The 13,377-nt window shown below is 40.4% G+C and overlaps 1 protein-coding gene across 3 annotated transcripts in view; it reads right to left on the bottom strand.

Moving 5' to 3' along the window:
• Positions 1-13,377, bottom strand: part of abr (ABR activator of RhoGEF and GTPase) — a 490,118-nt gene that overhangs the window by 122,841 nt on the left and 353,900 nt on the right. For all 3 annotated transcript variants that reach the window (XM_039662200.2, XM_039662201.2, XM_039662202.2), the window contains one exon: positions 7,115-7,189. In XM_039662200.2, the coding sequence (XP_039518134.2) occupies positions 7,115-7,189 (75 nt within the window). The remainder of the gene's footprint in view (positions 1-7,114; positions 7,190-13,377) is intronic.

The following is a 13,377-nucleotide window of genomic DNA, read 5'->3' as shown; positions in this document are numbered from 1 at the left end:
ACTCTAATAAATGTATTATCATGACCAGCAGATAGGAATTCAAATCAACCTTTAATGGTCACACCTTTTAACAATACAAACAATTGAAACAATAAACTTTAAATATATAAATAGACTATATTAATAGTCTATATTAATAGAAGAAAAAGAGCAATCTGGATAGGACCATCTTAAGCAATTATAGACCGATCTCAAATCTTCCTTTCATAGGCAAGATCATTGAAAAGGTTGTCTTCAATCAGCTGAACAAATTCTTAAGCTCAAATGGATACTTTGACAATTTTCAATCTGGTTTCCGAGCACATCACAGCACAGAGACAGCGCTCATAAAGATAATAAACGATATTCGCTTAAATACTGATACAAGTAAATTATCCGTGTTGGTACTACTCGACCTCAGTGCTGCATTTGACACTGTCGATCACAACATACTTCTGGGAATAGTCCTAAAATGGTTCAGGTCATACTTAAAAGGGAGAGGTTATTATGTGAGTATAGGGGATCATAAGTCTGAGTGGACATCCATGACTTGCGGAGTCCCTTCGGGCTCGATTCTTGCGCCACTCCTATTCAACCTGTATATGCTCCCAATGAGCCAAATAATGAGAAAGAACCAAATCGCTTACCACAGCTATGCAGACGACACACAGCTCTACTTAGCCCTATCGCCTAACGACTACAGCCCCATTGACTCCCTGTGCAAATGCATTGATGAAGTAAACTGTTGGATGTGTCAAAACTTTCTGCAGTTAAACAAAGACAAAACTGAAGTCATTGCGTTTGGAAACGAAGATGAATGCATACCTTGACGCTAGGGGTCTAACAACTAAAAATCAAGTCAGGAATCTTGGTGTGTCTCTAGAGTCAGACCTTAGTTTCAATAGTCATGTCAAAGCAATAACTAAATCAGCATACTATCACCTGAAAAATATTGCAAGAATTAGATGCTTTGTTTCTAGTCAAGACTTAGAGAAACTTGTGCATGCTTTCATCACCAGCATTACACTGGTTAAGAGTATACATTATTTATTTTTAGTTAAAAATAGGTCACTGTGCCACAAGCGATAACGGATAATTTACCTCAGATTTTGAAAGCATGTAAAATAGCGTTCAAAATGAATTCTATGCAAACATAAAACTGTACTTCATAACAAAATTAGTCAATGAGTAGGATTTTGTTAATGTTTTGATTTTTAATAATGTTATTTTTTGATTTGATTATGTCCTTACCCATTTCCAATGCGAGTGCGGGCCAACAGTGCGCTTTCACAGAGAGACTCTGCTCACACCATATAGGCTCACACGCTGTTCTGAATGTATGGCATCTCACAGTCGATTCGCGTCTAGTGTGGACAGACACACTTGCTGTCGCTGGAATTTTATTGCGTCGCATGTAGTTAGGACACGGTGTTACTGTACTTCATTTTATTTTTTATTTTAAATTGTTTTAATTATTTACTGTATTTTATTTTTATTATTATGATTTTTTAATTATTATGTTTTAATTATTCTGATTTCTTTTGATTATTTTAATTTCTTCCATGTAAAGCACTTTGAATTGCCACTGTGTATGAAATGTGCTATATAAATAAACTTGCCTTGCCTATATTAATATGCCTTAAATACAAATCTTCACAAAATAATAAATAAAAAGAACTCAAACATGTACCCAGCCAACGGACGACACCACACCACACAATTTTTCACACCACAGAATTTTTGAAGAGTTTTGAAACAAAATAGGCCTAGCCTACAAAAATAATCATAAGGCACTGTGGAGGAACAGTAGTGCGTCCACAATGGATGGACTGAGGTGTGCTCTCCTCTCTTCAATGGTACGGCCAGCCACCCACAATGCACGTTGCACACAGCAGCCAGACTTTCTTTACGGTGAACAGCAGCAATGATTAATAAAGGTTTTGTTTTGTTTTTTCACTGAGCGGAAAAGATTAAGCCTGAGGTCCGACCCGAGTCATTTGATAATATTTTCGACCCAAACCCGGCCCGAACCAGCGGGTCCCATCGGGTTTGTCACAAAATACTTGCCATATTTATTCAGATATGCATTAAATATTGAAGAACAAACGCTTTGGTGGACACACGGCCTAAGATTCTAATGCATATGTAATATGGTGTATATTTAGCAAAATGCTCCTCTCTAGAGTTATTTGGTAACACTTTACAATAAGGTTCGTTAGTTAACATTAGTTAACTACATTAGTTAATATGAACTAATAATGAATAGCACATATACAGCATTTGTTAATCTTTGTTAATGTTATTTTCAACATTTACTAATACTTGATTAAAATCTTGTTAACATTAGTTAATGCACCGTGAACTAACATGAACAAACAATGAACAGCTGTATTTTCATGAACTAACATTAACAAAGATGAACAAATGCAGTAACAAATGTATTGCTCATGGTTAGTGCATGTTAGTAAATACATTAACTAATGTTAACTAATGAACCTATTGTAAAGTGTTACCAGTTATTTTTTCTAGCTGACTAACGAGTTTATGTGGGTTTTCTGAGGTAAATATGACGATACATGACATTGAATACAAGCTGTTTAACTGACGTCTTTCCACAGTTGAAACGCTGATTGAGCGAATCAATGTGACATGATACGGATTTCGATAAGTTGTACTCTATCTTTTAACACACTTTCAGATGCTCATCCATGTTTATTTCGCGCTGAAACTGATATTAAGCCGGAAGAGAGATCAGTGCTGCTGCTTTTCTTGAGCTGCGCCAGAGCTATCTCACGCCACAGCGCCAAAACATTATTTATGTTTTTGAATTTCTAAAGAAAATGGACGCAATTTGAAAATTGAGACTTTGTTTCACATCAAGAGTAACAAAGGACAAATATTATTGTGATTTTTTGGATGCGCGCAGCCGCGATACAATGTTCCATTTATTCAAATGAAACAGGATGACTAATCGATTCTTGAGATTTAAGAATTTTTATTTATTGCATGTTAAATTCTGCAGGTGTGGATCAACGGAAGGTCAAGTTCTGGCCCACTTTTTCAGCAGCCTAGGTTCCAGAAGTATCCTATTCCTTTTTCCCCAAAGATATTTTTAAAAACTCTTCATCTTAAAGAGTCTTAAATTCATATACGGAAAGAAGCAAACCAGCCAGCTACAAGGTGAATCACAAAGGTAAAAGGAACAGCAGACAAAGGTACAAGACCATGCACTTAATAACCCTCTGGGGTCGACCATCACGCCGGTGTGATTGTCTCTCTTTTTTTCTTATCAGTGCAAAAGAGACTCAAATAACTCTGTCGATAATTGTGATACAGTCAAGTGTTACACATCAATCAAAACTGTTAAATGTCTACTTTTATTTGTGTACACTAATAATAAAACAAAATGTTGTGTTTTTGTAGCCTGGATGTCAGTCCGAACTCCGCCCACAATATTTTTTGGTCGGGAAGTTCGGTCTGCACTCGATCCATTGAGGAGTAATTATGATCAGACAAGAAATGAACGGGACAATCAAATTGCCAGGGCGGGCTTTATACGATGATGGGCAGATGATCTGCAGGGACGTAATCATCACATTATCAAAGAGCGCTTGTCAAAGATAACGGCAGCTGGAGAATTGAGATATATAGATTCCGCTGCCGCGTCTTTTGTAAAAAAAAAAAATCTACAGCACATTCATTTTAATAGACAAACAGAGAACTGCAATCAAGGCATTTGTCGATCGGAAAGATATTTTTAGTGTCCTTCCTACATGATTCGGGAAAAGTGTAACTTATCAGCTGGCTCTGACGGTCGTTAAGAAGATGGGACGTAATGAAAAGCCTGTGGTCATTGTGGTTTCTCCTTTGGTGGCACTCATTAAGTAAAAGAAGTAACACTCGTTATTTAACTTCTAAAAAAAATAAAGTAGGCTACGTTCTGTATTTGAAAACTGCGCTATGCAAAGGAGTTGACTTATGCGTTGCTCTGATTGGTTGGTAGGTCTACCGACTATCCAATTGAGTGCAGAGGTTTTTTTTTGTCCTGGTTTGGTTACGACACGCCTCATAATCAAAGCCCAATGGAGGAGTTTCAGACTCATATTCTTTCTTGAATATGAGTATGACGAAGTCAGGCTAGTGTTTTTTGTAAAATAAAGAAAATAGACATGATGCGCGTTCTCTCCCTTCTGAAACGCGACTTAAAATGACCTTTAACTCAGCAAATACTTGCCACACACACGTGAGAGTTATGTCTTTACAAAGCATTAAGTCTCCATTTTTAAATTATGTAAATCATACCAAAAACAAATATTCTCTGTTTAAGTAATCCGCATGAAAGCAACGACATATTCAATTTCTCCAGGCGAGCTGATTAGCGCTAATGCGGCCACACCCACACGCGTGCAAGCTGTTCAAATTCAAATGATCCACGTGGAGGAACGCACAGCTGTTACCGCCCTCATCACCTCTAAACAAAGAATCAGCGTCTCTGCTTTTCGTCGAGCTTGGAAGTTTTTAAGTAAGACACATAATATTACACATCTTATGGTTGTATATAGCCTACTTTACATTGCCTCGTTTGTATTGAAGGAATAAAAATGTATTATGTTTCATAAAGGTTTAACAGTAGTTTTAAGTACACACAATGTTTTCCATTTTGAGGCAAAAGTTTTCAGACATTAACCATTTGCCACATCAGTTGGGCTTTTTGTTGATCTAATCAGGCTGATTGGATTAGCATCTCAAGGTTCTGAGTTACACTGTTACCTGATGAACTCAAGTAACCAGCTGAATCATTTACATTTGCTTTGTTTCCAAATTTGCTTGAGTCCCCACCTTTATGTAACTCCTCCACCTTGTAAAGTATATAAAACAGTTCTGTATTTTAGTTAAATGATTCTGAGATGACTGCAGCGACACAATAAAGAACTTCTGCGTGAAAGATACCTCAACGTCTCCTGGTCTGTTGCTTCTGATTTTTCTCCACTTTGGAAGAAAAATTTCACTACAGTATGCACAGTTCAGGCACTCTATGAGTGTTGTTTGTGTACATGCAAAATACACAAATTTACCTATTAAAGCTGCAGTCTGGCGTTTTTCCTCTTTGTCGCCATGTCTGTTTGAAATCTGCAATTGCAGTCATTCGCGGAATTATCAACTTTATGTCAGTTTCACTTCAACACCCTTGACAAAGCACAGCGCAGATGAACACAAACAATGTTTGAGGAGAGTGAGTAGCTGTCAGTCACAGCGCTGATGTGGATACTGCTGTCAGTCACCGCGCCAAAATGGATACTGGCATTCAGAATTGCATTCAGTAACTGACATTGCAGTAAATCACACTGATTAAATCAACAATATTAACAGTTGTTTATAAGTTATCATATCACGCAAAACCATGCAAATTATACTTTGTTCTCAAATGGTTAATGTTAACAACGTAAGCAAGCATCGCGTGACTACATGTGATGTCCTTCGGATATGTATCCTTGTTTTCGCAAGGGTCCGGTATCAGTCTCTTATGTAGCCACTCCAAGTCCGAACGAAGTCTTTTGCATGTTGTCACTGGTGATTGTTTGAACCTTTCTGGATCCGCCATCAAATTGATACATTTAATTATAACAAGTGCTGTGAGAAAAGGCTATAAATCTCCACCTCCAACATCCTCACACACAATATAACCTACTAGAGACTCCTTCTTTATGTGTACAGATGTGACATAATGACGCAAAGACATGCTTGAATCTCCCGTGGAAATCCACCAGTACCACTGTAATTAAAAACATTTTTACAAGCTTACCGCTTTGAATCAAGCTAAGGCAATCAGATAGTTTTGAACACTAGCTGGTTATGTATTTTCTCAAATATGTATTTTGGATAATTTTTAACCCAAAAAAAGCTACGGACTGCAGCTTTAAGGTATACATCAATGCATTCACCAATGATGTTTGTTCTTTATGTTTTCAGCACAATGTTTTGGTTATTCTGGAATTGGTTTTTGACAGTGAATTATGCATAGGAAAAACATTAAAGACATTGTTCTAAACAGAAACTTTTAGCCATGCAAATGAACCTCATGCCAAAGAGGGGCCAATATGGTGGCCAATATGGCAGCCACCTCTGACAGCATCAGCCAATCAAACGCTGAATCTGAAAGCCGCCAATTTGCAAATACCACCTTTGCAGGAGTTCAAAGGTTCTGTCTAAGACAAAGAGTGGTCCTGGCTCAAGGTTCCAGTTCCAAAATAGGCTAAGGTCTAAGTGCAACTCTATGGAGTTGTGAGTTGCTCTCTCAAGACTCTGAAGCTCTAAAGAGAAACAAAGAAGTTCTGCAAGAAGTGAGTTTGGGAAGTTTGAAAACAGCAACACAGACAACGACCACAAGCTTAGCGCCCCCATTTTCAAGATCTACTACACCAACTTCAGAATCTTCTCTTCAGAGATCCTCCAGATCTGCATGTTCCAGATTACCCGGATCTTCTGTACGGACTTGAGAATCTCTTCAAGGCTCCTTCATCTGCGTTTTCCACACTTGTTGAATAAGGACCTTCTCTGTGCTCCAGAAGTTAAAAGTTCACAAGTACTTCACATTAAAGGCTGTGAAACCGATTCCAACTCCTTTCATCCCTCTGCAACATGGCCCAACTCAGCAAGTGGAAGAACGAAAGTCAACAGGCAGAACGAAAATATCACTTTACCAAACCTCTTCCCAGACACCTTGGCATTAGTGTCTATTGTCAGTAGGGTTGGGTATCGAGAACCGGTTCCATTTTAGATCTGGTAACAAATTTCCAAAAACCGGGGATTTGATAAGACGCACGCATTTCGATTCCTGACTTTGGGGGCTTTCACATATCACGTTTTTTGCGCATGCAAATTTGTTATTTAAAATATAGGTGTGCGGCAAGCACGCTCATAACAGAAGCTTGTTCTTCTGCATTTGGTGCAGCGCACTCATTTTTCCAGGCTCGCCTTGGCGAGATGAAAGCATCAAAACTTTTTTCTTTTAAGAAACTGAAATTGACATCATTGATTATTGAGTCTTACATTCTACAAAAAACACAAAATAGATAAAAAGCAAAACACACAATCTGCAAAAGGCATGTAAAATGGATAAGACACTTTAACTTACTGGCTGATTCTTTCAAGCCCATGGCTTTATGGACGATCACATGCAGGAAACCATACAGACCAGGAGATTCTTCATCTGGAAGAAACAAGAAACACTCAGTCAGTGTATGTGTGTCTGAGAGGGAAATTAGTGAATTTATAAAGTGTGCAACTTCTTGCTTTAGTCATCTTTGAATAACAGTTCTCGAAGGGAAAGACGACACCTGGTGTATTCCAAAGCACTAGTATCTAATAATCTCTGTTTCCCTCTCTGTGCTCATCAGTAGGAATGTAAGCAGCTGGTGATTGAGTTTATGTCTGTTGTAATTTTAACAGTTCTATTCTAATAGTATATCCCCTGTCTGTGTGATCCATTTTTCTGCTGGACTGGTGATAGTAAATATCAGGCTATAAGACAAGCATTGTTATCAGTACTGAAAAAGCCAATCAGTCAGTAATGCAAAGTCAGATTGACTAGAAATATGACTGACAAATTTCTAAGGGCAGTGTTTTTTTTCTTATAATTGTGATGTGATAAACTAGTTGCAAGATCTATTACATACTAATCAAGTGTCACAGCCCCTTGAATTGCAATGGAAACACTGATGAATAACTCTATAAATTAGTGCTGGTGGAAAGAATGCAGATGTCAGAGAAAACGAAAACAGTGTCACATAACCCAGTCTCTACAGCTTGCCTTAACTAAAACTGAGTTTGGATATCCATTAGGGCTGAACGATTAATTGCATTTGCGATAAAATCGCGATATGATGAAACGCGATTTTGTAATCGCAAGAGCTGCGATTATACTGGTCACGTGACACGCGAGAGAAAAGCAGTCTGCAAGATAAAGCATCAACTGCCACGCTACACGGTCTGGCGTTCAGAAAAGAACAGTTTATTGTGTTATTTATTCTCTCCTCTCCTCAACAATCCTGGATCGATTCAGAGAATTTCAGAATCGAGTCTGAGCTTAGTTTTTAAACACAGATGCGTGATGACGCTGCGCGTGCTTTATAAACGAACCGTGTTCTGAATCTGCTTGCTTCTATTTTCTCGCTCTCTCTCTTCCTCACTCACACACTCACACACATGACACCGCTCGAACCTTCCAAAACATAGTAACGTTATTTCATAAAGTTCGGGATTGAACCGAATTACAAGGACATTCGCGGGCTTCATTGAACAGTTTTTGCCGCTTTGCTTGATGTTATAACGTTACTCTTGCAGTGCGCGTTCTCTCCCGCGGGAATTTTCTTTACAAATGCTTCAGTTCACAGAGGCATTATTTATGTCTTTTGGAATGCAGTTGGCTTATATATTAAAACCATGAAAATCACTGAGAAGGCTGCTTTCATTTTAAAATACTAACGCGTGCTTTGTGAAGAGCGCTCGTGCATGCGGCCGTGAGCGACTCATTGGTAAATGTACTTGCATGTCAAAATGCTTTTATGACGCGAAATTAATGTAAACACGGTCAGTTATATCTTAAACCAACAGGACAAACCACATTTACAATTTCAAAAGAGATATATGCATTAGTGTGAATGCAGCTTATCGTATCTAAACTGAGGGGAAATCACTCCAGCTCTTGAATGAAAAACATTCAGACAGCCTACTTTTAAATACAGAGACCACTCTTTCTTTATTGCTTGTAATGTTTTTTTTTGTTTCTCTTTATTTACTAGCTTTTATATTTTGAAGCTATATTATTTTATATAGCCTATTTAAAATTCTTAACATGTAATTGCTTTAATTAAATGTTTTTTTATATTTATTTTTTAAAGTATGTGTTTTTACACATGCAATTAAATACATATTTTAAGAGTTATTAAGATTAATTAATAAGAAAAAAAAGTAGATCAAATCATGAGCTATCTAAAGATTCCCATCCATACTATACAATTATTTATTGCTTGTCTTTGTCGACTAATACAGAAGGTAAATAACTTTTTTTTTAAATCGCATATTAAATCGCAATCGCAATATTGGCTAAAACAATCGCAATTAGATTATTTTCCAAAATCGTTCAGCCCTAATATCCATACCAAGAGAGTTTAACATCATTTGAAGTGGATTAAAAAAACATGATTAATTAAAGCTGCAAGCAGCGATGGGCGGGCCCTCGCACCTGTAGCGCGTCGGGGTGTGAGGCGGCCGCGTTGCATATTCTGCAGCTTGGCCAGTGCGGCTGTGCATTTGCTACGTTGCTTCGTTAAAGGTCACTTCCTGTTGCCAGCAGGTGGCGCTATGACTGTGGGTGAATGTAGGCGTAGAGTTGTTCAGGGCTGGACTCTTGTCAAATGTGTAAAATTTGGTGCAGATCCGGGCATTTACAGCCAAGTTACTACAACTTCCTGTTTCATGGCGAATCATCAACGCCACGGACACGCCCATTGACGAAAACGCGCAGATAGCACAACTTTACATCGTCAATGCCTTTAAAAGGCACAGCAGAAATTTGAAGTCGATACGACAAAATCCCTAGGAGTTATTTAAAGTAGGTAATGAGTAAATCATCCAAAAATGGCGGTAAAATTAGAAATGGCTGACTTCCTGTTGAATTTAGGGCATCGCTCTAAGAGACTTTTCTGTGCACCTTGACTTGGTAGATATACCAGAGAAATTTCGTACATGTCGGTCAAACATGCGGCGGGGGCTGCTTCGTTAAAGTTCACTTCCTGTTGCCAGCAGATGGCGCTATGACTGTAGGTGAAAGTCGGCATGTAGATTTGTTCAGGGCAGGACTCTTGTCAAATGTGTAAAATTTCGTGCAGATCTGGGAATTTACAGCCAAGTTACTACAACTTCCTGTTTCATGGCGAGTCATCGACGCCACGGACACGCCCATCGACGAAAACGCGCAGATAGCACAACTTTATATCGTCAATGCCTTTAGAAGGTACAGCAGAAATTTGAAGTTGATCTGACTAAATCCCTAGGAGGAGTTCGTTAAAGTACAGAGTGTGTAAATCGTCCCAAATCGGTCGCCAAATTCAAAATGGCGGACTTCCTGTCGAGTTTAGGGTATGGGTTCTTGAGGCTTTTTGTGCGTCTGGTCATGGTAGATGTACCACAGAAATTTCGTACATATCGGTCAAACAAGCGGCGGGGGCTGCTTCGTTAAAGTTCACTTCCTGTTGCCAGCAGGTGGCGCTATGACTGTGGGTAAATGTCGGCATGCAGATTTGTTCAGGGCGGGACTCTTGTCAAATGTGTAAAATTTCGTGCAGATCTGGGCATTTAAAGCCAAGTTACTACAACTTCCTGTTCCATGGCGAATCATTGACGCCACGGACACGCCCATCGTCGAAAACGCGCAGATAGCACAACTTTACATCATCAATGCCTTTAGAAGGCACAGCAGAAATTTGAAGCCGATCCGACTAAATCCCTAGGAGGAGTTCGTTAAAGTACGGAGTGTGTTAATCGTCCCAAATCGGTCGCCAAATTCAAAATGGCGGACTTCCTGTCGAGTTTAGGGTATGGGTTCTTGAGGCTTTTTTGTACGTCTGGTCATGGTAGATGTACCACAGAAATTTCGTACATGTCGGTCAAACATATGGCGGGGGCTGCTACGTTAAAGGTCACTTCCTGTTGCCAGCAGGTGGCGCTATGACTTAGGGTGAATGTCGGCATGTAGATTTTTTCAGGGCGGGACTCTAATCAAATGTGTAAAATTTCGTGCAGGTCTGGGCATTTACAGCAAAGTTATTACAACTTCCTGTTTCATGGCGAATCTTCGACGCCACGGACACGCCCATCGACGAAAACGCGCAGATAGCACAACTTTACATCGTCAATGCCTTTAGAAGGTACAGCAGAAATTTTAAGTCCATCCGACTAAATCCCTAGGAGGAGTTCGTTAAAGTACGGAGTCTGTAAATCGTCCAAAAATGGCCGCCAAATTCAAAATGGCGGACATCCTGTCGAGTTTAGGGTATGGGTTCTTGAGGCTTTTTTGTGCGTCTTGATATGATACACGTCCCCACCAAATTTCGTGCATGTAGGTTGAACGTGGACGAGGGGCTAATTTTTTCCAATTTTCTAGGTGGCGCTATCGTGCCATTTTGCCCCGCCCATCCGCGAAACCCACAAAATACGAAATTTTTCACCAGTCCTGACATGCGTGCCAAATTTGGTGAGTTTTTGAGCATGTTGCGGCCCCGAAAATGGCACTTACTTTGCAGAAAAAAAATAAAAAAAAATAAAAAATAACCCTAACAGTTTCAATAGGGTCCTCGCACTGTTAGTGCTCGGGCCCTAAATAATCCTAACAGTTTCAATAGGGTCCTCGCACTGTTAGTGCTCGGGCCCTAATTAAAGCTGCAAGCAGCGATGGGCGGGCCCTCGCACCTGTAGCGCGTTGGGGTGTGAGGCGGCCGCGTTGCATATTCTGCGGCTCAGCCGGTGCGGCTGTGAATTTGGTTTGCTGCTTCGTTAAAGGTCACTTCCTGTTGCCAGCAGGTGGCGCTATGACTTAGGGTGAATGTCGGCATGTAGATTTGTTCAGGGTGGGACTCTTGTCAAATGTGTAAAATTTGGTGCAGATCTGGGCATTTACAGCCAAGTTACTACAACTTCTTCTTTTATGGCGAATCATCGACGCCAAGGACACACCCATCGATGAAAACGCGCAGATAGCACAACTTTACATCGTCAATGCCTTTAAAAGGCACAGCAGAAATTTGAAGTCGATCCGACTAAATCCCTAGGAGGAGTTAGTTAAAGTACGTAATGAGTAAATCATCCAAAAGTGGCGGTAAAATTAGAAATGGCCGACTTCCTGTTGAGTTTAGGGCATCGCTCCAAGAGACTTTTCTGTGCATCTGGACATGGTAGATGTACCACAGAAAATTTGTACATGTCGGTCAAACATGCGGCGGGGTCTGCTTCGTTAAAGGTCCCTTCCTGTTGCCAGCATGTGGTGCTATTACTGTGGGTGAATGTCGGCATGTAGATTTGTTCAGGGCGGGACTCTTGTCAAATGTGCAAAATTTTGTGCAGATCTGGGCATTTACAGCCAAGTTACAACAACTTCCTGTTTCATGGTGAATCATCGATGCCACGGACACGCCCATCGACGAAAACGCGCAGATAGCACAATTTTACATCGTCAATGCCTTTAGAAGGCACAGCAGAAATTTGAAGTCGATCCGACTAAATCCCTAGGAGGAGTTCGTTAAAGTGCGTAATGAGTAAATCATCCAAAAATGGCGGTAAAATTAGGAATGGCCGACTTCCTGTTGAGTTTAGGGCATCGCTCCAAGAGACTTTTCTGTGCATCTGGACATGGTAGATGTACCACAGAAAATTTGTACATGTCGGTCAAACATGCGGCGGGGGCTGCTTCGTTAAAGGTCACTTCCTGTTGCCAGCAGGTGGCGCTATGACTGTGGGTTAAAGTCGGCATGTAGATTTGTTCAGGGCGGGACTCTTGTCAAATGTGTAAAATTTCGTGCAGATCTGGGCATTTACAGCCAAGTTGCTACAACTTCCTGTTTCATGGCGAATCATCGACGCCACGGACACGCCCATTGACGAAAACGCGCAGATAGCACAACTTTAAATCGTCAATGCCTTTAGAAGGTACAGCAGAAATTTGAAGTTGATCCGACTAAATCCCTAGGAGGAGTTCGTTAAAGTACGGAGTGTGTAAATCGTCCCAATTTGATCGCCGAATTCAAAATGGCGGACTTCCTGTGAAGTTTAGGGTATGGGTTCTTGAGGCTTTTTTGTGCGTCTTGAAATGATACACGTCCCCACCAAATTTCGTGCATGTAGGTTGAACGTGGACCAGGGGCTAATTTTTTCCAATTTTCTAGGTGGCGCTAGCGAGCCATTTTGCCCCGCCCATCGGCGAAACCCACAAAATATGAAATTTTTCACCAGTCCTGACATGAGTGCCAAATTTGGTGAGTTTTTGAGCATGTTGCGGCCCCAAAAATGGCGCTTACTTTGCAGAAAAAATAAATAAATAAATATAGCTGCGAGCAGCGATTGCGGGCCCAAGCCGGTGGCACCGCAACCCCGATGCCTTTAGTTACCTAAAGGCACCGAGATGGTGGTACCGCCGGCTTTGGCCCTTTATCGCTGCTCACAGCTATGTTTATATTGAATATAAAGCCGGTGGAACCGCCACCTTGGTGCATTTAGGGTTATTCTGTACGACGTGCAAAAACGTAACCCCCGCTTTGACTGTCTAAAAGAAGTGTATTGTAGAGCTTGCATCAATGCGGACTCGATGCGCTGTGCGCTGTAACTCCATGTGGCTTTAAGCGCATC

The sequence above is a fragment of the Pimephales promelas genome, chromosome 4 (genome assembly GCF_988280905.1).
Source record: "Pimephales promelas chromosome 4, fPimPro1.hap1.1, whole genome shotgun sequence".
NCBI lineage: Eukaryota > Metazoa > Chordata > Actinopteri > Cypriniformes > Leuciscidae > Pimephales > Pimephales promelas.
The sequence above is the reverse complement of the archived record's forward strand: the minus strand, read 5'-3'. Positions and strand labels throughout refer to the sequence as shown.